This window comes from Malaclemys terrapin, chromosome 22 (genome assembly GCF_027887155.1).
Source record: "Malaclemys terrapin pileata isolate rMalTer1 chromosome 22, rMalTer1.hap1, whole genome shotgun sequence".
Taxonomy (NCBI): domain Eukaryota; kingdom Metazoa; phylum Chordata; order Testudines; family Emydidae; genus Malaclemys; species Malaclemys terrapin.
The window spans coordinates 17415871-17438956 of NC_071526.1; the positions used below are offsets into that span (position 1 = coordinate 17415871).

Genomic DNA, 23086 nt, shown 5'->3' on the forward strand with positions numbered 1-23086 from the left:
GCGAATGGGGCGGTTCTCCTTGCCGAGCTGTGGGTGCAGGCTCTCTGCAGACTCAAGTAAATGTCTCTGCCTCATTTACACGCAGGCCACGTTTCTGGGGTTCTCTTTGCAGCCAGAGCAGCTAGAGGCTGGCTGTAAGGGGCGCAGGCCGAGGTGCTGGAGAGGCAGAGATGTGGGGGTGCGCACTGGCTGAGTCCAAGTGCCGTTTGTGGGGGAACTTGGAGGGAATGGCTGAGTTTGGTTTGTTTCTGCTGGGAGCCGTCGATGGAGCTGAGTTCACAGGCAGGGTCCTGACCTGGGAGAGTTGGGCCCAGCTCCGGCCCTGCCCCAAATTCTGACAGGTGCTTGAACTGGCTGGGGGCGCCTGTTGCTCTGACTTGCCCCCTCTGGTTCCGGGAAGCCCAGCATGGGGTGCCCCAGATCTGCTTCTCCCAGAGGCTGGGCAGCTCGCAATGGGGCAGCTCCTTGGACATCTTGGGCCAGCTCCGCCCATCAGCAGCTGCTTTTGCAGATTCCACCCCTGGGCAGTTTGGGGGGAAACCCCTTTTTTGCTCTTCATTTGTTTTGTAAATGGCTCTTTCCTGTGCAATGAACTGACCAGCAGATCCCCGCCCCCCGGCCCTGTCTGACACCCCGCCCTGCTGCAGGGGTCTCTGTGGGGCGTCGGGATGCGCAGGAGGTCTGATTCCTCGGGCTTGCCTGGCGTCTGGGCCAAGGGCGCCCAGACCTGCCCCACCGGCAGGAGATGTGTGACAGCCCTGGAGCCCCGGCCGGAGTGCCATGTCCCTGCTTCAGGGCTCCGCTCTGGTTGCCAGCCTGTGCCACTCAGCAGTGCTGGCTCAGAGCAGAGAACACCCCAGCTCCCACCTCCAAGGTGTGGGGCTGCCAGGAGCACTGTGGGACGAAACCTTCCCAGGGACTCTGCTCCCAGCCCTCCCATGACCGGTCCCTGGCTGGGACTCCTGGCAGTGGCCGAGCTGCTCCCCCTCCCCTGCACCGACCGCCCAGGGAGGACTGCACCCCAACCAGGGCAAGCTGCAGTGAGCCAGAAGGGAGGGGGCAGTTCCACCCTGGGGCAGCCCCTCGGGTGGGCTGAGCCTGCCCTGGCCCATGTCTGAGACGGGGGTTAGCCCCCAGCCCCTGGCGCTCGGATGCAAACTCCCACCGCGCCAGAGCAGTGATGCACAGCTGTGAGAGGGCCGGGACTGGAGCAGGACAGGATCGAGGGGCGCTGGCGGAGTCGGGGGGCTGGGTTCAGTGTGTATGTCTGGGGGGAGCCTGTCTAGTCCCTGCGGCCCCCCCCCACTCGCAGCCCCCCAGCCTCCTCTCCAACCAAACTCCGCTGCTCTCCCTCTGTGCACTGGAGACGCTGCCCCAGTGGGCTGGGATTCAGGAGAGGCGAACTGCCCTTTGAGCCCAAGCTGGGGTCCTTAGCCAGCAACTTCTGAGCGCCCCCCAGCACCGCCCCTGCTCCCAGCAGCCTCCAGGGCCAGACACAGACCTGGCTTCTCATGAGGCCCAGCTGTACGGGGCCCAGGTGCGTCGTCCCAAAGAGGAGATCCCTGCCTGATGAGCAGAACCACTGACGGGCCGGGCCAAGCCGAGCCTCCTGCCCCGGGAAGCCAGAGTGCCACGGGGCCCTGGTGCTGTTCATCGCTCCCTCCAACGGGTGCTTCCCCTGGGCAGAGGGTCCAGCACCCCCGATGGATGTTCCAGCGGTGCCAGCTCTCAGTGGATCCCAGCAGCTGTCCCTGTGACTCCTGTGTGCCGCTCCCTGGGCCCAGGGCTCTGTCTGCGCTGGGCTGGGCTGCTCTGATGCTGCCCCTCCACCCTGCAGTCCTGTGCTGGGGGCAGACCTCCTCCCGGAGCCCCGGCCGCCGCCCCAGTGCCCACATCCCGCCGATGGGAGCTCCATCCTGCCACTCGAGGGGCACACGATGCTGCATGCCTGCATGCGAGGTTCCCCCGGCTTCCAGCCGCTGTGACCGTAATGCCCTTGTGTCTTTTCCCTCCTTTAGGTGCGAGCCGGTGCTCAGTGTCCGCTGTTAACCTCCCCAAACACGTGGACTCTATAATCAACAAGCGGCTCTCCAAATCCTCCGCCACTCTCTGGAACTCTCCCAGTAGAAGTAAGAGACCTCTGCCTTTCCCACCAGTGCATGGGGCCAGTGGGGAGAAGCAGCTGAGGGAGCTGACCCCAGTTCCAGCCCAGCACTAGGGAGATGCCCCCTTGAGTGCCAGGGAGTGCCCATCCCCCCCAGTCCCTGCCCTCGCAATGTGCCGCCCGTGGAGAGGGGAGAAGCCGTTTGCTGTTTTCTCTTGCAGGGAGAGCCAGGAGCCCGCAGGCATCTCCTCACTTGCTGGGTGAAGCGCCCTCACCTGGCCTGCCAGCGTGGGGCTCTGCAGATGCCACTCTGCCGGTGACTGAGGGCTCTGGGACCCAGGTCTCCAGTGGGGAACCAGCCGGTTCTCTGGGGAACCCCCCCATGTTCAGTGGGAGCTGAGGTGGGGGGCGGTGCCCGAATGGCCCTCGGCAGCTCTCACCCAAGGGAGCCGGGGAAAAGCTGCGCAGGGCCGGTGAATTCAGCACCAGAGGGACTGGTGCCAGACGCACTGGGGTCCTTGCTGCCCCTCGGGCTGGGGGTGAGCTGTCAGGGTGCTGGTGATGCTCTTTTAGTGTGACTGGCGTATGGGGCGCATGGGGTTACATGCATGTGTGATCCGGGGGAAGGGGATAGGGATGGCGCTGCTGTGCTCAGAGCATGGGGTCACGGGTGGGCTGCCAGCTGCTTGGGCTCCATCGGCTATGGGGCCGGGCAGGGGGGTTGCTGGGGGATGGCGCCCCCCGGCCTGCTGGCCTAGGGCCGGCCCGTCCCCACCGCAGTGCTCAGGGGGAGGGGCTAGTTCTTGGTTCGGCTCCGCCTCTGCCCTTGCAGCATGGGCCATGGGGGCCTGGCGGGCGGAGCAGGAGTCTGTATGCGCCGTGCCTGTCCATAGGGGCTCCTAGGCCGGGCGGCTCGCCGGGAACAAGGTTGGCTGCCTGCACGGGCCGCCTAGCTCTGCAAGGAGCTTGCCCGGGGAGCCGGAGCCCGGTGCCCAGTCCTGCACCGCGGCTCACCGAGCCAGAGGCTATTTATAACCCCCGAGCCGCTGTTCTGTTTGCTGGTTGCCTAGTGATGGGAGTTTGCAGCCCTCCATCCCGCTGAGGTATAAATAACCTGAGCAGCTGATGGGGGCGGTGACTGGCAGGGGCAGGGCTGTGTGGACCTGGCTCAGCTGCCCCACGGGGGCTGAGGGGAGCTGGCTCTGCCAGGGGGTCAGCTGCAGAGCTCTGCCAGGGGCTGGGCCACCCTCCAGGCCTGTGGGTCAGGGCCCAAGCGGCAGGTGCTGCAGCCCCAGGGCACATGGGTCTCGGGGCTCAGTGGGACAGAGGTGCAGCTGACCCGAGTTCAGGACTTGCTGTTTCCAGGAGTGTCACGGTCTGAGCCCAGGGCCTGACCCCCAGGAGCTGTGGGGCTGTGTTAGCCAGGCGTGGTGCCAGGGGAAGGAGCAGGGGGGAGGGCTAGCTCAGTGGTTTGAGCATTGGCCTGCTAAACCCAGGGTTGTGAGTTCAATCCTTGAGGGGGCCACTTAGGGATCTGGGGCAAAAATCAGTACTTGGTCCTGCTAGTGAAGGCAGGGGGCTGGACTCGATGACCTTTCAAGGTCCCTTCCAGTTCTAGGAGATAGGAATATCTCCATTTATTTATTATAGAGAACTCGGGGTTGGGGGTCCTTGTCTGGTGACCCCCATTGTCACTCGTGTCCCCGATTCACCCACCCTGGCCTGGAGGGTGTTTGCTCCTGCCCTGTGAGAGGGATTCCTAGGAGGGGCGCTGGCCTGTGGCTGAGGCTGTTTGGGGGGTGGGGGTTGTAGTGAAGGGACAGATGGATCCCAGCAGGGCCCAGGACGGGGATGGGCAGGGGGAGGCTGCCAAGGGCATCACATGGTCCTGGAGCTGCGGTGCCAGCCCTGCGGAGCCGTCACACTTGGAGCGTCGGCCCGCGTGGCTGAGCAGGTGTTCGCCGTCTGGGGGCTGAGCTGGGAGCTGGGCCCAGGGTTCATGGGGACGCCAAAGCCAGTGCCCACTGCCCCACGGCCGGGGTGATGCAAGCCGTGGGTCTGGGCCCAGAGCCAGCGCCACCACGGCATGCAGAGGCCTTGGGGATGAATGTCCTGCCCACCTCTGGGGAGCTGGCATAGGCAGTGCCTATCCCGTTGTCATCCTGCGGCGCTGTTGCCAGCCGGTCTCCTCTTACTGTGTACATCTGTCTGTCCCTGCCCATCTGCCCCCCATTTCACTGGCTTCCCCGAGGCGCCCACCAGGCTGGGGAAGGTGCTGGCAAGCGGCAGCCTGGGCAGCAGCAGAGTGGGACCCAGTGCAGCAGGAGACGGGGCTCCATGCTTGGCTCAATCCTTGGCCCTCTGCTGAGAGCGGGCTGGCGGGGCTGCGCCAGAGGGCGGCTCTGCAGTGGACAGGCAGGGCCTGGAGGCTCCTCTCCCAAGCTGGCGGCCGTTCCCCCTGCACCCCGTTGGATCAGGAACTGCAGGCCCGCTGGGCTCCCCCTCCCTTCCTGTGCCGCGTGGGCCCTGTGGGGTGCCCATCGGGAGAGTGGCTCAAGCAGGGCCCACAGGCTGGCCTGGGGGAGAGCAGCCCTAGGGAAGGGCCCGGCCCGGCCCAGCTGAGCCGCTCCAAAAGCCTTGCAGGTGGGACTGCTACTGGTGGGCGCTGGCAGGCATCCGGGGGCACCAGGGCCCTGACCTAGCCCAGCCGAATTTGGGGAGCTCTCGGTGGGCTTGGGGTGTCACTGAGGCGCTGAACGGGGTGGCAGCGCGGAGACCCGGGAATGGAGACGGTGGGGAAGGGGCGGGTGTTTAGCCAGTTGGTGCCAGCATGGACCCAGGGCCTGAGGGCTGGGGCGCAGCTGGGCCCAGAGCGGTGCTAAGGTCCCTCTCCCCCAAACTCGTTCTTTTCCAGACCGGAGCTTGCAGCTGAGCCCCTGGGAGAGCAGCATCGTGGACCGGCTCATGACGCCCACCCTCTCCTTCCTGGCCCGCAGCAGAAGCGCCGTGACGCTGGCCGGCACTGGCAAGGAGCAGGGTAAGCTGGGCCCTCGGGGGCCTCCGGGGGCGCGTGGAGCCAGAAAGAGCCAAAGCCAGAGCTGGGCAGGGGCTGGTCGGCGCGAGGCCCCGTCCGAGGAGGGGCCTGGTGACTCGGTCCGTGACAAGCTGAGGTCAGAGACGCGGCCGTCCGGCCTCGGTTCACCCAGCTTGGGGGTGGGATGGGGGAGCAGACAGGCGAGACTGGAAAGCAGTACCCGGACCTGGCACACTGACGGGGAGGGGGCTGCTGGGTGTCTCTGGAGGATGCTGGATCTCTGGGTGCCTGTGCCCTGGTTCCCTGCTGAGGGGACAGTCACGTACAGTGCAGCAGAAAAGCCTTATGTTAACCTGCCTCTTCTCCCTCCTGCAGCCCGGCCTGGTGTCTGCCGCCCTCCCGCCCCGCCTTGCATTGCCCTGGGCACGTCTGCACCCGACAGCCCCTTTCTGGTGACCCGGCCCTTGAGATCCGCTCTGGAGACCATGGGCCGGGGCCTGGGCCGGTTGCTTGCTGGCCCCTGGGCTGAGCCTGGCAGGGTCTCGGCTCTGTTGGGTTTGTGCCCCTCGGCTTTGCACGGCTGCTCTTGGAGCTGGGGATTATCTCCCAGGGGTCCGGCTCCCGCCCCCAGTCACCGCACCAGGGTGCCCTGGGCGCTAACGCTGTGTGGCAGGGGGCTAGTGATCTCAGCCTGGTCTGTCACCAGGTCTCTGTTCTTCTGGAGACCCCCACGTGCTGGGGTCCCCCCACTGCTCTGGGGGGACGGCCTTGCAGCCTACTGGCTGATGCTCCCTGCCCCTGCCAGGGCGGCCAGCCTGACGGTGTGTGCTCTCTGCCCCCAGCAGTGCCGGTGTGCCCCCGCTCCGCCTCCACCAGCCCCCTCAGCCCCTGCAACAACCACCGCCTGCAGCACCGCTGCTGGGAGCGCCGCAGGGTGGTGGCCAGCAGCCCGGAGGTGACGCCGCGCCGGAGAGTTGAGTCCTCGCCCGTGAGTGCTGCCCTGCTCCGGCCTGTCCCCGAACACAGCTCTCCCTAAGCGCAGCCCTGGGTGGGAACCAAGCGCTCCTCAGGGCCGGGCTCCCCTGTGCCCCGGGCTCTGCCCCCTGGTGTCTGGGGGACGGGGTGGTTCGTCAGGCAGGGCCCCGCTGCAGCCAGCCCATGGTGGGCGCTGGCCGGACAGCAAACCCAGCAGAAACGGATCACATCACTTCTGCTGCCTGCCACCCACCAGCCCCCGAGGGACTGGAGTGTCCCCTGCAGAGCAGGCCTTGCCCCTGGGGGGGTCTCATGGCTGGCATCCAGGCTGTGCCCCATAGAGAGCCCAGTCCTGAGCTGCTCCCAGGCCCTGGGCAGGTCTCTGTGCCTCGGTTTCCCCTCTGTACTGGGGGGTGACAGCCAGGGGACTGTGAGAGATTCGTGTGGCCCCAGCCTTGGCCCCCTCTCTCATTGAGCTGGCAGGTCGCCAGCCCCTTGTTATCATCCCCCTGCTCCTGGGCTCTGATTTCTCTCCTCCCCTGCACAGAAGAAGAAGGAGAAGAAGGACAAGGAGCGGGAGAACGCCAAGGAGCGGAGCGCCCTGTCTCGCGAGCGGGGCCTCAAGAAGCACCAGCCCCAGCCCGGCAGCCAGCCCAGACTCCCCCGGCCCTCCGCGGACAGCAGGTCAGGACCTGCCTCAGCCTGGGCACCGTTAGCCACCCCGCAGCCGACTAGCCGAGAGCCATGGGGCCCTGCCTGCTATGCGGGGATACAGCCTGCCTGGGCCCAGACAGATGGGCTCTGCAGGGCTCTGGGCCACTGCTTTCGAGCTGCGGTGGTGCGAACTGTGGTGGGTAGGCTCAGGGTGGGGGCATCCGCAGTCCCCCTTAATGCTTTGTTCCTCTTCGTTTCCAGCCCGAGGCCAAAGAACCGGCCCTCATCACCTGCCACCCCCAACCACCGGCCGGCTTCCCCGAGCCCAGGCCTCGGCTCGCCCCACAAGCCGCCACTGCCCCGCAGCGTCCACTCCTCCCGCAAGGGCCGGCCCAGGGCCAAGGAGGAGCGCGAGAGCCAGCTGAAGGCACGCGAGAAGAAGGAGGAGGAAGAGGAGAGGGGAACAGCCTCCCCAGCCCCGCCCGACACTCCCAAGACCCCTGGGCCCGCTGAGCAGCCCCCAGGTCTGAGAACATGCACCATGAGCCAGCCACTTCCCCCAGAACCCCCGCCGGCTCCGAGCCAGTGGGCATCTGCTCACAGCGCTCGGGTGTGGGCGTGGTTCTTCCTGCTTCGGAATGGCCATGCCAGGCCTTCGGGGCAGGGGGTCTAGTGGGTTGGAGCAGAGGGCTGGGAGCCAGGACTCTTGGATTCTGTCGCTGGACCCGGGGAGGGAGGGAGTGAGAGTGGTGTAGATCACGGGGAGGAGTGAGAGCCAGGACTCCTGGGTTCTGTCCCTGGAGAGGAAATGGGTGTGATGAATGTGTTTGTGACACTGTGTGCATTCGGCAGGTGTTGCTGCCCCCTCTGGCAGCCCCAGCCCCACGCCAGCTCCTGCCACGCCTTCGGGCAAACCCATGGCGGGCACCACAGACCGAGAAGAGGCAGCCCGGCTCTTGACAGAGAAACGCCGGCAAGCCCGCGAGCAGCGTGAGCGTGAGGAGCAGGAGCGCCGGGAGCAGGAGGAGCGGGAGAGGTCAGTGGCCCGGCCTCTCAGGGTGGGGGGCTCCTTTCTGCCTGCCGGGATCCCCCGCCGTGCCCAGGGATGGGGAGGTAGCGCTCACCCCACTGCCAGTGAGCCCAAGAGGGGCCACTGGAGCTTGGCACTTGGGGGCGCTGGCTGTCCACAGGGGCAGACCCTGGAGCAGCAGTGCCCTGTGCCCCACCTGGCTCCCCTGGGAACCCTCCGCGGTGTCACAGGCCTGGCAGCTCGCGGAGGTCTGGGGGCAGGGTGGGCCAGGCATCGGGCACGGGGACTGAGGTGCCGTGTGCCGTAGGCGCCAGAGGGAGGAGCAGGCCCACCGGGAAGCCCAGGAGCAGGCGCAGCGGGAGGCCGAGCTCCGCCGGCTGGAGGAGGAGCAGAGGCGGCAGCAGGAGGAGCGGCGCCGCCAGGAGGAGCGCCAGGCCGAGGAGCGGGCCCGAGCCGAGCAGGAGGAGACGGAGCGGCTGCAGAAGCAGGTGCAGGTGGCAGGGTGGGGCGGGGGGTGGGCACATGGGGAGTGGAGCGGGATGGGGGGCTCCGGGAGGGGATGGGCACAGGGCGGGGTGTGGGGTGGGCACATGGGGAATGGAGCAGGATGGGGGGCTCCGGGAGGGGATGGGCACAGGGCGGGGTGTGGGGTGGGCACATGGGGAATGGAGCAGGATGGGGGGCTCCGGGAGGGGATGGGCACAGGGCGGGGTGTGGGGTGGGCACATGGGGAGTGGAGCGGGATGGGGGGCTCCGGGAGGGGATGGGCACAGGGCGGGGTGTGGGGTGGGCACATGGGGAATGGAGCAGGATGGGGGGCTCCGGGAGGGGATGGGCACAGGGCGGGGTGTGGGGTGGGCACATGGGGAATGGAGCAGGATGGGGGGCTCCGGGAGGGGATGGGCACAGGGCGGGGTGTGGGGTGGGCACATGGGGAATGGAGCAGGATGGGGGGCTCCGGGAGGGGATGGGCACAGGGCGGGGTGTGGGGTGGGCACATGGGGAATGGAGCAGGATGGGGGGCTCCGGGAGGGGATGGGCACAGGGCAGGGTGTGGGGTGGGCACATGGGGAATGGAGCAGGATGGGGGGCTCCGGGAGGGGATGGGCACAGGGCGGGGTGTGGGGTGGGCACATGGGGAATGGAGCAGGATGGGGGGCTCCGGGAGGGGATGGGCACAGGGCGGGGCAGGGAGTGGGCACATGGGGTGTGGAGCAGGATGGGGGGCTCCGGGAAGGGATGGGCACGGGGTGGGGCGGGGGGTGGGCACATGGGGAGTGGAGCAAGATGGGGGGCTCCGGGAGGGGATGGGCACAGGGCGGGGTGGCGGGTGGGCACATGGGACGTGGAGCAGGATGGGGGGCTCTGGGAGGGGATGGGCACAGGGTGGTTCCGTGGTGGCATGGGGTGGGCAGGGGCGGGGGTGACAAGGTCCAGGTCCTGGGCACAGACCCCCAATGCGGGAGGGAGCCACGTACCTGCCCTGCCCCCTAGTGGTGGAGAGAAGCACCAGTGGCCCGGAATTCCCACGCCGCAGCTGGCAGGCAGCTGGCGACGTCTGGCCCTTCCCCTGCGGGGGGCTGTGCCAGGGCAGGCTCTGTGGGGAGCTGGGGTGTTCCTGAGCTGCCTGGACAAGGCCCACAGCCCAGCCTTTGCTGAGTTTCAGCATGGGAACAGCCTCCAGCTCTGGCCCCCCGCTGTTCCAGTCTGCACCCCTCCCCCCCAGCGCTGCCGGTGCCCCTCACTCGCAACCCGCACCCCAGCCTGGGCCTGGCTCCTGGTTGTGTTATACCCAGCAGCCTGCTGGGCCTGTGCCATGCACACAGGGTGGGGGTGGGACTTCCACTAGACACTCTCCCCGGGGTGATGGTTGGCGAGGCCCAGCGGTGGGAAACGCCCCCTCCGGCAGGGCAGTGCCCTTGACTGCGTACTGACCTTGGGGGCTGGCTCCCCCCTGTCCTGCAGAGGGAGGAGGCAGAGGCGCGGGCCCGCGAGGAGGCCGAGAGGCAGCGGCTGGAACGGGAGAAGCATTTCCAGAGGGAGGAGCAGGAGCGGCTGGAGAGGAAGAAGGTGAGCGGGGAGGCGGGGCGGGGCGGGGTGCATTGCAGGAGGAGTGGGGCACGGTGGGGTCGGAGAGCAGAGGAAGGTGGGGGTAGGGTGGGGAGAGTGGGGGGTGGGGCAGGGCAGTGTCGGGGTGCGGGGGCAGAGCCCAGGAGGCTGACACAGTCCAGACAGAGTTGAGGAGGGAAAGGGGGGCAGTGGTGCAGGGGCAGTAGGGCAAGGCAGAGCCCTGGGGACGGGGAGCAGAGAGCGATGCGCGGGCGCTGCACTCTGAGGAAGCGCCTGGTGAGCTGCCGGGTCAGAGCCCCTGTGCCCCGGAGACCAGGCGGGAGGGGGGCAGCTGCCAGCGCTTTCCCCACGGGTGTCTGGTGCAGTGTGGGCAGCTGCCCCTGAAGCCCACATTGGGTCAGCCAAGCAGGGTTGGACCCATCGTCCTGCAGAGCCGTGCCGCCTCGAGCCCAGCTGGGCAGAGTGTGGGGTGCCAGGCGAGGGCTCTGGGACTGACCCACCTTCTCCCTCCTCAGCGGCTGGAAGAGATCATGAAGAGGACGCGCAAGTCGGACGCGGCCGATGCCAAGGTGGGTGCCTGTGGCTGCAGTGTGCCAGCGAGTGCCCTGCTGCGCGCGGGGCTGCCCGTCCAGTGTGAGCTTGGGCTTGGGGGGGGATTCTGAGCCCAGCCCCTCCTGCTTCTTTGGTGAGACCCTGGGATGCCGCATGCCTGAGCTGTGCCCAACCCTGCTGGCCTAGGGCTGCCTCGGGTGGGCACGGGAGGTGGTGAGCGGGCAGTGCCAGGGCTGGGGGGGGCTAGCAGGCTGCCCCACATCCCAGCAGCCCTTGGGATGGGCCTGGGGAGTTGGGGTCTCTCCCCTGGTGATGCCCCCTCCCCCTCAGCATGGGGTCCCGGCGACAGGGCTGTAGGGCTGCCAGCCCAGGCCTGTCCCTGCCCCCCCGGCCCTTGGGACACAGCTCAGCGGCTCCTCTCCCCTCTGCAGAAGAAGGACGAGAAGAAAATGGTGAATGGGAAAGAAGCCAAACAGGAGACTGACGCCAGCCCAGGTAAACGCAGGGCAAAGCTGCTCCCCCACCAGGCTTGCATGGGAGAGCCCCTACCCCAGCCCACCCCCACCCCTCTGCTCCGTCCCTCCCCCCCCAGGCCGCACATCCCTCCGTCCCTAACCCCATCCCTCCAGGCGGCACACCCCCACCTCCCCCCTTCCAGGCCTGGGCAGCACACCCCACTACGCCACTCCTCCACTCCCCACACCCATACACACGAGGCCAGTCACGCAGGGCCCTCCCATGGCCCACCCCACCCCACTGGCCCTGGGAGACACGCAGCCCAGACCCACAAGTGACACCCACCAGATCTCCTGGCCAGGCCTGTGTGGGACACCCACCTCCCATTGGTCCCACAGCCCTACCCTGCTGGTCCCGAGCATCCCATCCCTCCTGGGGTCCGGTCCAGGGGAGCTGACCCATCTCTGCTCCGGTCCCCAGGCTGTGGGAAGCGAGCAGGGCTGCTGGCGAAGGAAGAGGAGCTCCCTGAGTCAGAGACGCCCAGCACAGAGAGTCAGGGTTTGCGGACGGGCCCTGGCCCTGAGGGGCTGCAGCAAAGGTATCTGCCCTGGGGGGAGGCACCGGGCAGGCCAGGGGGAGCTGGGACCACACAGGGGGCAGCTGGGAGCACCTGGGGCCAGGGGGAGCTGGGACCACGCAGGGGGCGGCTGGGAGCACCTGGGGCCAGGGGGAGCTGGGACCACGCAGGGGGCGGCTGGGAGCACCTGGGGCCAGGGGGAGCTGGGACCACGCAGGGGGCGGCTGGGAGCACCTGGGGCCAGGGGGAGCTGGGACCACGCAGGGGGCGGCTGGGAGCGCCCAGCCCTGGGGCCAGGGGGAGCTGCAGCTCTGCAGCCTGTGAAGGTTGGAGCGAGGGGGCTTGGGGCTGGGATCTGTGAACCCCTCTTCCCCCCATGTGTTCCTGCAGCCCCCCCAGCAAGGACATGGCGCCCCTGGTGAACGGCGTGCAGCCCGGCAAGCACGAGAATGGCTTCCCCGGCAAGGAGGTGGGCCAGGGCGTGCTGGAGCTCTCGCAGCACAGTGGCAGCACCGACCCCATCATCCCCTTCGGGGACAAGGAGCCCTTCCTCAAGACGGCCGTCGTCAAGCCCCCCCAGGTCACAGGTAGGGGCTTCCCCTGCCCGTCCTTGCCGGAGCTCATCCGCCCGACATGGCTACCTGGCATGGGGCTCAGTGGGGGTGGGATAGAGCCCCAGCAGGGGGAATTGGGGGGGGCCCAAGCAGAGCTCGGGGGAAGGGGCTTGGCTTGACCCTGGAGCAGATCCTGGCAGAGCGACAGCATCAGCCTGTAGCAAACCTGGGCTGCACAGGTGCCGTCCCCTCCTCTCGCCACCGTGGCCCCTTGTGTCCCGGGCCGTCCTGCCGGGTCTCCCCCTGCCTGTGCTCCGCGCAGAGCCCCGGGCCGGGCTGGCAGGCAGTGTCCCTAATCCGCCTCCTGCTTTCTCTCGCCCTCTGCCTGCAGAAGTGCTGTGAGGGGCAGGTGTGTCTCCCTGGGCAGAGCGCCCCCTGGTGGCCCGCGCCGTGGCTGCCTCGGTGCGGGGCGAGGCGAAGTGCCAGTTCCGGACTTTCTCACAGAACTATAGCTGTTACCAGACGAAAAACCACGTCACTCCCACCTACCGCCCCAGGAAGAGGATGAACCGGGCAGGGCAGGGGGCCGGGACGTGCCCCCCCCCGCCAGCCCCAGGGACTCTTGGTTTCTCTTTTTGTTCGTTTTTAACATGCACCTTATCAGACTGACACCCCCGCCCCTCCTAGCGGTTCCCGCCGCACCGCCCCCGACGTGTGGTGTAATAATGTCGTTATTTAACTTGCTGGGGACAGTGTATGTGAATAATGTAAATAAAGCTCCGTGTGACATCACGGACGAGCGCCAGGCCCAGCTCTCTCTGTGCAGGAGGCCGGGCCCATCCCGCAAGCTTGGAGGGTGCAGGAGGCTGGCCCTGGGTCTAGGGTTCGATCTCCTTTAACCTCCCGTAGCCTGGCCCAGCCAGCCGCTCGGTGCCACTCTGACGACTCCCCCGTGCGACGTGCTACGCTCTGGGCCGCTGCGGGCGTGGGTGTCGGTGCTGTGTGTGGGAGGGGGCCGCCGGGGCCGCGCCCGCCTCGCTTGGTGCCAATGTGACAGTGTTATGCATCTGAACAATAAAATGGAAGAGCCGCCCCGCCTCCGCGTCTGTGTGTGCTCGGAGCCTGCCGGTCGGTCTCTGCCTCCTGCTCTGGGCCGGGAGCTGGCAGCTTGGGCAGAAGGGAGGCCTCAGGCTTCTCTTACCATCGCCAGCCGGTGACGCCAGCGCCTCGACCCGAAGCTGGAGCCAAATGCACATGGCCTCTCCCTGCTGCGCTGGGCCCAGTGCAGGGAACCAAGGCTCAGCCTGGCACCCCTTGCCCTTGAATCTAGCTGTGAGAGATGCTGCTGCAGGATCTGAGCTTTCCTGCCGCTTTACCGCTGCAGTCCAGGAGATGGCAGCAACCTTTGTGCTCTTCCTTCTCTGCTGATGGGGCGTGAGATCCCAGCAGGCCCTGGCCTCTCTCCAAAAGGTAGTTAGCTACAGGGTACTGAGTCCCAGCCCTGGGGCAGCTGCTCGGAGCCCAGCGCAGGACCCTGGAGCTCCAGCCACCGGGAGCTCATTTTCCAGCCCGGGTAGGAATTGTGCAGCCGATTCCGTTTGCTGAAGTCGCAACTCCCCAAACTTTTTGTTTTTGTGAATTTTTTTTTAAATCGTAACATTTATTGAAAAATGTTCCTAAAATTTTCCATCCACCGGAAAGCCTCTAAACCCAGATTCAATTTTTAAATTTCCCTTTAAAATGTAAACATAGGATTGAAATCAAAGAGGAGAAGGGAGGCAAATGTTTTTTTGATATTGAATTTTTCACAAATCCCAAACCTTCCATAAAGAACAAGTCATGAACATAAAGAACAAGAAATCATGTTCCATAAAGAACAACCCATGCCACGAGCAACCGCCTGCCACCCACCCCTGCAGCCCATGTGGGGAGAGGTTGGAGTTTGTTAGTTCCTTATGACTGAGAGTTTATTACAAATACCCTGGAGCTATGGGCCCACCCCCAGCGTAGTGTGTCTGGGTGCACAGCCCAGCCGGGCTTAGGAACCCTCTGCTGTCCAGAACTTCCCCTTACCAGCAAGGTCTGTTTGTTACATGGAAGGTCTCTGATTATCGGGCAAGCTGGTCCTAGCACAGCGAGCCCGGTGGTTGGGTATGTATTGTAGACACCATGATCTCGCTCCTGGCTTGGTGTGGTTTGGAGGATTGGGACTGGCAGAGCAGACAGCTGTGGGCTAGCCAGATGCTTATGCTGCCTGCTCCAGTGCTGACAGTGTAAGGGCAAGGACTGTCTCTTTGAGGTGTAGCCAGGCAGTGCCCAGTGGCCAGGAGCTACCACAGTGCAAGTATGAGTTAATAACAGTAGGGCAAGGCAGATCCTTTCTTAGCCATTTGTGGTAAGGTCTCCCCTTTGGCCTCTGCCCTGTGTCGCTAGCCTCCAGGCCTGGAACACGCAAGCAGAGAAAAGGATTTGGGAGGGTTGTGTTAATTGCTGAGATGCCGAGGAGCAGTCGTTAGTTGACTCCTGGGCTGGGGAGCCTGCTCGTCCCCCATCACAGGAGCGGAGGGGTGCGCTGCCGGGGAAGGTTTCTGTGGTGGGCTGCTGGGTACTTTCCGCCCCGGCCTGCGAAGACAGATGGTCTGGCTCCAGCCCTGGGGACCCAGGATCCTGCTGCTCCCTTGGAGGAACAGATTCCTCAAAGCGTTAAATCTCTTTCCTAACCCCGCCCCCAGGACTCCCCCCCGCCCCCCAGCTGGCTGCTCAGCTGTTCTTCCCTTCTAATATGTGGATGACACTCGGGGGGTCTATTTTCAGCCCCCTTCAGCATACCGAGGTCAGCGTGGCTGGCCCTGGTGCATGGCTCTCGCTGGCTTCTTCCCCTGCCCACCCACAGAGCCTGGCAAGGTGGGAAAGGGGCCTCTGGGCATCATCAGGCTGGAAGGCAGCAGGAACGTGGCATTGATGGTGCTGGCTCTGCCGGTGCCAGGAGTGGAGCCAGGGCAGGTCCGGCTGCAGCCCAACACTAAAGCGGTAGAGCTGCTACTAATAACCGAAGAGCGAGACTCTTCCTTTCACAGTGCTCAGAGGGCCGTGCCCCCCTTATACGGATGGGGAAACTGAGGCACAGAGCGGATCCAAGGTCACACAGCATGGCAAAGTCAACACAGAGCCCAGCTCTCCTGGTTCCCAGTTTCCTGCTCAAAAGCAATGCCAGGTTGTGCCAGGGCTGCGTTCGAAGCCAGCCCTGGGGTCTTAGGAGGGGGTTCAGAACCAGCGGAAGCCGGGATCCGTTCCCAGCTCCAGCAGCTGAAATCTGACATTCTGTGTCGGCTCCTATCAGCACTAGGTTGTTGTTTCTTAAAGGGCCAGGGCTCCAGACCAGATAGGAAGGTGGTGGGTCATATACCTCAATGGTGCCCTGAGGGGAGGGAGTTCCTGTCCGGGCCCAGCGGGGTGCTCTCTGCTGGTGGACTCGATGGAGCTGTGGGTCACGCAACCCACTCTCATGAGCATGCCCACCCCTATCCCAGGGGTGCAGGACGCTCCTCCCACGTCTAGCTAGGCCAGGTGGTGACCAGCTGAGTGACAAGGTCTGACTCCAGCAGCAATGCTGGGGACACTCCGCTCCCCATAGCTCTTGTCTGATGTACCCCGAGAACACTGCTTTGCTGGGCTCCCTGGTGCAGCTCCGCTCTGGAGCACTGATAGGGGGCTCAGGGGTCTGCAGTAAGTCTTCAGCCCCTCCGGCATTGCAGACTTCCTTTGGGTGTCTGATTTTAACCATCACAGCAGAGATTGTTCTGGCTGTTCCAGCACCTGTATCAGCATTGCTCTCAGCTGGGCCTCCCATCTCAATGGTTTTTGCTCTGCTGTGGCATCTGTCCAGATCAAATCGCCCATCATTCCTTACAACGGCGCACGGAGGGAGGGAGTGCGGTCGGACAGGGGGTGGGGGACCCTGGAGGTGGAGTAAGGAGCAGTGCTGTCCCTCTCCCAGTGCTACTGCTCCCAGGAAGAGGCCGGGAGAGTGCAGAGAGAGCTGAATGCCCCCCCAGCCCAGCAAGCAGCAACGGGGGGGAAGGACCCACGGGCCAATGATGTGGAGTTTATTAGACACAAAGTGGGGGAGGTAATGTCTTTTATTGGACCAGCTTCTGTTGGTGAGAGAGACAAGCTCTGAGCTTACAGGCCTGGGAAAGGAACTTGGAGCATCACAGCTCAGTACAGGGTGGCCCGGATTACTCACAGGAGGAGTTCACACATGTTCGAAGGGACCATCCAAGGTGAAGTGGCCTGTTAACACTGCTGCAGCCATGGGGCAAAAACATGAATTTTATTAGACCTTTGCGCTGCATCCAGCCCAGCCACACAGGCTGCCCTACACCCAGAAGCGATGCTTTTTAATGGGACTGCAAATGACTCACTATTAATTGTATTACAACAGCACCTAGAGGCCGCAACTGTGTTCGGGGCCCCATTGTGCCAGGTGCTGCACAGGCCCAGAGACACACAAGGGCTGGGGAAGTGAGGCCCAGAGAGGCTGGTGACTTGCCCTGGGTCACACAGGGAGTCAGTGGCAGAGTAAGGAATTGACGCTTGGTGTGTACCTCAGGACCCTCCTCCACGCCTGAGCCATCCTGTTAGATCTGTTCCAACAGAGGACACATCAGGTGGGTGGCTCTTGGGATGGAGGCTGGGAGGCGAGTTCTTGCCATCACAAATTCACACATAAAGACATCTGAGGCCTTGAGTTAGCACCATGTCACCAAGCCAGCCCTGAGGCTGATGGATCATGGAATTAAACGATCCCATCTGCAGGTGGAAAAACCCACAGGCTGCGCTGGCAAGCCCTGCAATGCTCCAAGAAGCCTGAGAGTGTGGAAAGCCCCAGACTTTCCTTCCACTTGTAAATATCAGGGATCAAGCCCTATGTCAAGCCCAGAGGGACCCTGCCAGTGATTGGAGGGGAACAGCCCATGCATTGGCTCCAGGGGGCGGAGCAGCATCTGGGGCAGTGCAGGGTTCACAGTCAAACCAGGGATCTTCTCCCACAACTTGTCCTCTGCTTCTGCACAAGGCCAGCCCGCAAGTCCCCTGCATGTTCAGTTGTCACTAGGAAGGGCCCAGTGCACTGGCCCCCCAGGGATGGGGACAGGTGGTGCTTGGTTAGCTGGCTGCGATGCAGTTATCTGCAATATCTTTCCAAAGCAGGCTGGGCCCAGTGGGCCCAATCCAAGTCCACCGCAGCCACTGCCAGACTTTCCATTGGCTGAGGATTGAGCCCTAAGTGTACATAGCTGGGTTTTCATTGGCTGAATTGTAAGGCCTGAGGCTCAACTGGGCAAATAAATGAAACAGGTGTCAGCTCTGAGCAAAACTCCCTGAAGCTGCACTTGGAACAAGAGCCTGTCTGTAAAGAGCGCACTGGGGTGGCTGAGCAGGCGCTGTGGTGTGTGTGCTCCTGAAAGATTGCAGGCACCAGCTGGAAATCAGCATCCGCTGAGCTGGGCCTTTGTTTGTTTTGTTAATTGCCATGGGACCCTCACAGCTGCCTTTCACCAGGAATAATAAAGGAAATAACATTCAGCTCCTTCCCTGCTGGAAGCCCTGTACCCCCACGAAGGAAGCCGGCCTCATGCCCGTCCCCCCTTGAAAAAGGCAAGTTATTCTTAACCCCATTGGACAGGTAAGAACCCTGAGGCACAAAGAGATGAAGGGTCTTGCCCAGGCCCAGACAGAATCTCAAATCCAGCCCCAGGCTCTGATCTCTAGACCAGTAAGACCCCGGGCAGACCAGCAAGGAAAGAGTCACTGTGAATCAGGTGTGGGCTAGTAGCAGCTCGTAGTGGCAGCAGCAGGGCCCGGCTGTGAACACACAAATCTTTCCAGCTACAAGGCTTGCAGAGAAAGAAACAATCACTTGGGCTTCTGCTGCCATGGAGTCCCCATCCCAGGGCAGCTTTCTGACACCGACCATCTCTCATTAGCAGCAGGCACAGGAGGGGAGGCAACTCCCTGCTCTTTTTCCCTGATAGTTTGGGGTCCTGCAAATCATAAGAGCAGCCCTAGGTAATTTCAAAGGTCAGTGAAAAACAATCCAGACTCCTCTGGCTTGGGGCCTGTAAGCAACAATGGCTGTTTGCTTAATTGCTTCTGAAATCAGGCACTTTTCTGAAGGAAAGGTAGAGTCCTGCTCTAACCCAGCCTCTAAACCTCACAACCCCTTTCTGCTGCTCCACCACCTTCCCGCCCCTGCAGAAAGCAATGCCTTACTGCCCCCAGAGCCAGACTTCCCCAAAGCCATAGGGACGAGTCTTAAAACTGCAGCGTGCAACAAAGGAATCACTAGGAGTGGGCACCCGCATGGAGAATTTCCCAGCTTTGGGCGGAGAGAGGTGGCTTGGAACAAGCCCAGACCCTCCAGTTGCTGCCCAAGGTTAAAACCGAACTGTAAATACATACTTGTTCAGTTTCCAAAAGGTCAGGAGAAATGGCCTCAATTCCAGTTTCAGGCAGAGGCAGGAACCCGAATGCTGAAAAACCACGAGTCAATTCTCAGGAGATTCTCCACCTGGCTTTGCAGATCTAGATTTAGGAAGCCTGGGCAGCACTTTACCAACTGACCCTCGCAGCCCTGGACAAAGTCCATTCCTGCTCTCTCTCTGGTGAGGAAACTGAGGCAAAGAAGTGAAGTGACTTGCCCAAACTCAAGCAGTGAGGAACCAGGAATAGAACTTGAGAGTCCAGACTCACGATCCTCTGCTCTAACCCATCCTCTAAAGCTCTTGGTTCCTAGCCAGATTCCAATCCCTTGACTTTGCCACTCAGTAGGATAGTTTGCACATTCCTGGTGCCTGCCTCAACACATGAATTTTTAGGCCATAACTTGTGGGTTTCTTGTTCTATCCTATTCTAGTGCAGAGATGGCTGCAGAAAGCGGGGAGGAGAACTCTAAACAAGGAAGCAGCATCTGGGCAAAGGCAGCCACAGCAACTCAGTGCAGGCCTCTTCTGAAACTGCCTGCTCAACAGGCTCTGGCAAAAAGCTGCCTGTGTTTTCTGCAGCTAATTCATGCGAACTAGCTCTTTCCCCTTTAACCTCCTCTGTGGAGTTCTTTCCAGCTTGGTACAGCCTCTCCCAGCTTCAGGGAGGGTTCCATGTACTCTGTGGCACATCCTGTGGCAGAGGCCGGATTGTGTCTCATGTCCTGACATTTCCTATCACATGGAGAACGAATTTAACCCAGTACTGGCTAGAAGCAGAGTAGAGGCTTCATGATGTCCCTCTAACACCAATGATTCCATAGCTCCCCAGGCCCTGCAGAAGGGTCTATGCCTCTTGCTGAGTCTCCAAATCCATTCATAGTGGGTGGATGCATCTGAAGAAGTGGGTTTTTTACCCATGAGAGCTTATGCCCAAATAAATCTGTTAGTCTTTAAGGTGCCACCGGACTCCTTGTTGTTTTTGTGGCTACAGACTAACACGGCTACCCCCTGATACTATTCGCCAGTATGAATCTTCCCAAGTCCTGGGGGTCAGCCCCTCCCCATCGCATGTAGAGGTTTCAGATACCCTGACACAGAACGGGCTCAAGGCTTTGTCGGAAGCAAGAGCCACTCTTCTGGCTGAAAGGATTTTAATGGCCACGGTTCCAAGCAGCACCTACGATTTCTTTTTAAAATCTTTCTCACTGCCCAATTCAGGATCCAGGTTAGCCACCCTGACCCCAGCCCCAGCCAGGGGCTCTAACCCCCCAACCTGGGCCCACCCCCAGGGGGAGTTTACCCCCTCCCCTATGAGGCCCCATTCCCAGTGAGGGGACCTTTGACCCCGCCCGAAGCACCACCCCCTCCGTTCTACGTGCGGCGCGTGCTGCGGAGGAGGCCGGCCCCCGCGCGGGGCCTGCCGGGAGTTGTAGTCCCCTCCACCGCTGCGGCCAATGGGCGGAGGCCGCTCGGGGACTGCGTCTCCCAGCAGCCCACGCGGCAGGCGGGAGCCGGGGCCTGTGAGGCGGCGTCGTAGGAGGCGAAGCGGCGCGGTCGCAGCAGCAGCGGAGGCCGCGGGTTCAGCAGGAGCCGGTGAGTGAACGGGCCTAGCGCCTCCCCTCCGCCCTTGTGCGGCATCGGGCCCGCAGCGCGTCAAGGCGGAGCCGCGCGCGGGCCCGGCCCTGAGGGGAGAGTCCCGCCGATCCCGGCCTGGGCCGCCCCGGGGCTCGGCCCCTCCCCCCCCCGGAACGAGCCCCCTTCCCGGGCGGCGGCTCGGGGCTGGGCCCAGCGTCCCGTCCCGTCCCGCCCCGCCCCGGGCGCGAGCTGCCGGCCTAGGGCCCGGCCTGCGCGCGCGGCTCGGCCCGCGTTACCCGGCCGCTGGGCCCGGCCCCGGGCGGGCAGCTCGCGCGTGGGGCGGGCCCCCTGCGTCCCCTCGGCCGGTCTCCGCCCCCCCCCCCCCCGGGGATCGCGGGCCCGGGCTCGGCCCACGGGCAAGGCCCTGCTGACCCCGAGCTCCAGCCTCCGCCTTGCGTGGGCCCTGCGCGAGGGAGGCGGGCCCGGGGCAGTGCGCGCCGGGCCTGTGCTGAGCGGGCTGCTCCTTTTCCGGCCAAGGTCTTAGCCCCGCGCCCGCGGTGCATAACCAGCGCGCCCCGCGGAGAGGCGGGTGATACGGGCCCACGCACGGCCCGGTTGCTGTAACGGCATCGGCGCCGGGGCTTACATCGGCAACATGCGAGCGGAGATTAGGCCCAAGAAATCCGCTTGCCGTGGCTGTCCCCCGTGGGCCTGGTTTGTAGCCGTGACCCGCGGAGAGATCGCTTCCTTCAGCCCAGCTGCACCGCTCTGGGCAGACCCAGGCCGTGAAATGGGAGCCTGCAGCAGGGGGGGGGGAGAACCCAGTTGCAGTCCTTATTGTTGGGAAAGAGGGCAAGCGCAATGGCCCACGTGTGCCCTGTTTAGTGTTTATAAGGAGGCTGTAACATGGTTCATGGGTTATAACACACTTTGCTCAGCCAGTGTGGATGGGGCTTGAACTGTTCTAGAGCAGGGGTTCTCAGCCCATGGGTTGTGACCTGAAATTGAGTCACCAGAATGTTTCATAGTGTCACGTGATGGCTGCTGTGTCTCTGGTCCCACAGGGCTGGTTGGACTGGGCTGCCATCATGACAATGGGGGGCCAGCGGAGCCCAATTTGAGTGGTGCTGCAACCCCAGATGTTGCAGTGCCTGGAGTTGCAAGCCAAGTCCAGCCAGCCCTTCAGAACCAGAACTGCCACTACAGGGGCAGTATGGGGTGGGATGGGATCTGCAACCTGACACCTCTCATCCTCCCCACCCCCAGCCTGTTTACTGGGTTGTGATAGGCTATCAACATTTATAAATTGGTCCTGAGCCCAAAAAGGTTGAGAAACTACTTTTCTAGAAGATCTGCCTCCCTTTGCGTATATCCCTCCAAATCCCTGAAGATAATATTTAGTCAGTGCCAATGTAATGTTAAAATGTTAAATTATTTAACAGGTATACTGCAGTATAGTCTGAAGGCCACAACCAGGTTGTGCTAGTCACTGTGTGAACATCTGATAAAGGACTCCTGGTGACATGGATGTGAAATGCTGTGTATTCCACTTCCAGTCCCTTGAGAAAATGGGGTTCCTCAGAATAATTTAGTAACCTATTGTTTAGAGAGACAAGGTGGGCGAGGTAATATCTTTTTTTGGACCAACTGCTGTTGGTGAGAGACACGCTTTCAAGCTACACAGAGCTCTTCCCTTGGTCTTCTGTGTAGCTTGAAAGCTTTTTCTCACCAATAGCAGTTGGTCCAGTAAAAGATACTACCTCACCTGTCTCTAATATAATATTTATCCTTTGACTTTTCCCTGCCATGTTTACAAGTTAAGGATCTATAAAACTGCAGAGAAAGTGGTGGTTGCATTGGAATTTTACTGTAAATGACACTATTTTGTTGTAAGTCTCATAATCATACTCATATCTTCTGTATAGGAGGACTAAAATGGACTAGATTTTTATCTAAGACTATCTAGGTCCCTTTTTGATAAACTGGAAGAGACATTGCTTGCTTTGCCCAAAGACTAAATCTGCTTCCCTTCTGGACATTGTTATTCAAGGTATGAAATGAGCTAGGACACTAAGCTGGATTCTCCAGCAGTGCAGTATGTCGTCACTAGGCTGTCTGACTATCCGGCTTCTAAATCATTGGTTTTTGCTTTTAGAAATGGCAAAGTTTTACTTCATAATGACTATTAGGATTATTTTGGGAAACGTATTTAATGTAACCTGTAAAAATATAAGACAAGCTGGAGTCCTGTGTAACTGGGCTCATTCATGTAATTTAGACCTGGAACTTGATGCTCCTCAAAGCTGAGGCCAGTACCTTTACCCTTCATCTAAATATAATAAATTATATATATTTAACCCATTCCTAAGTGACATGTGCCTAATATGGGCTTTATCACTCTTGCCATCTGCTAAGCCTCTTAGTGTTCCCTTAAGTTGAAGGTGATATGACCACCACTCTGCTGGGCAAGCTCAGAAGGAATGCTGCTCTGAATATGGCAGGTACTGAAGATTCATGACACCGCAGTGACTCTTTCTTATGGGGTATTTGTTTGCTTTATGGGCCCAGATAACTGTTTATAGGCTCAGGAGCTTGAGGTTTGCAACTGCTTTGTATAGCATCATTTCTCACTAGACTTCTGCTGGGATAGGAGACAGATATTCCAACATGAATCTTCTGATAACCCCCAGGAAAACTGTGTTTCTACTCAGAGAGCAACATTATGGGCAAACTCACTGAATAGAACAAGGAGCAAAGTACTTTATGACATAATAGATTATGAGACTACAACAGTTTGCCCACTTCATAAAACTGACCAACTTGTGCCAGTGCCAAGACACGACAGTGATGGGTGCTGTATGCTAACGTAGATAATTAAAAGCAGGGAGAGAGTCCTCTGCCTCACTTTGTATCTGCTTCAGTCTTTGTGGAAGTGCCAAAACAGAGTGCTTGTTGGAGTGAACATTGAGTCACAACAGCAGATGCAATGCCTATGCTCTTATGTGCTTTTCCTCACATTA

The 23086-nt window shown here is 61.9% G+C and overlaps 2 protein-coding genes across 8 annotated transcripts in view; both read left to right on the plus strand.

The window, feature by feature from the left end:
• Nucleotides 1-13096, plus strand: part of MAP7D1 (MAP7 domain containing 1) — a 37331-nt gene extending 24235 nt beyond the window's left edge. Inside the window, exons 6-18 of one of the 4 annotated variants that reach the window (XM_054011930.1) lie at nucleotides 2019-2129; nucleotides 5019-5141; nucleotides 5981-6126; nucleotides 6664-6797; nucleotides 7029-7291; nucleotides 7620-7803; nucleotides 8105-8285; nucleotides 9763-9867; nucleotides 10383-10436; nucleotides 10851-10914; nucleotides 11356-11473; nucleotides 11843-12039; nucleotides 12398-13096. In XM_054011930.1, the coding sequence (XP_053867905.1) occupies nucleotides 2019-2129; nucleotides 5019-5141; nucleotides 5981-6126; nucleotides 6664-6797; nucleotides 7029-7291; nucleotides 7620-7803; nucleotides 8105-8285; nucleotides 9763-9867; nucleotides 10383-10436; nucleotides 10851-10914; nucleotides 11356-11473; nucleotides 11843-12039; nucleotides 12398-12408 (1691 nt within the window). In that variant the 3' untranslated portion in view covers nucleotides 12409-13096. Of the gene's footprint in view, nucleotides 1-2018; nucleotides 2130-5018; nucleotides 5142-5980; nucleotides 6127-6660; nucleotides 6798-7028; nucleotides 7292-7619; nucleotides 7804-8104; nucleotides 8286-9762; nucleotides 9868-10382; nucleotides 10437-10850; nucleotides 10915-11355; nucleotides 11474-11842; nucleotides 12040-12397 lie in introns of all 4 variants that reach the window. The other 3 variants (XM_054011927.1, XM_054011928.1, XM_054011931.1) reach the window with 3 other exon arrangements.
• Nucleotides 13097-20001: 6905 nt separating this feature from the next.
• The window catches only part of THRAP3 (thyroid hormone receptor associated protein 3), a 67489-nt gene continuing 64404 nt past the window's right edge, over nucleotides 20002-23086 (plus strand). For 2 of the 4 annotated variants that reach the window (XM_054011887.1, XM_054011886.1), the window contains exon 1: nucleotides 20002-20084. The gene's annotated coding sequence lies outside the window, so the exon portion shown is untranslated. The remainder of the gene's footprint in view (nucleotides 20085-23086) is intronic. The other 2 variants (XM_054011890.1, XM_054011888.1) reach the window with 2 other exon arrangements.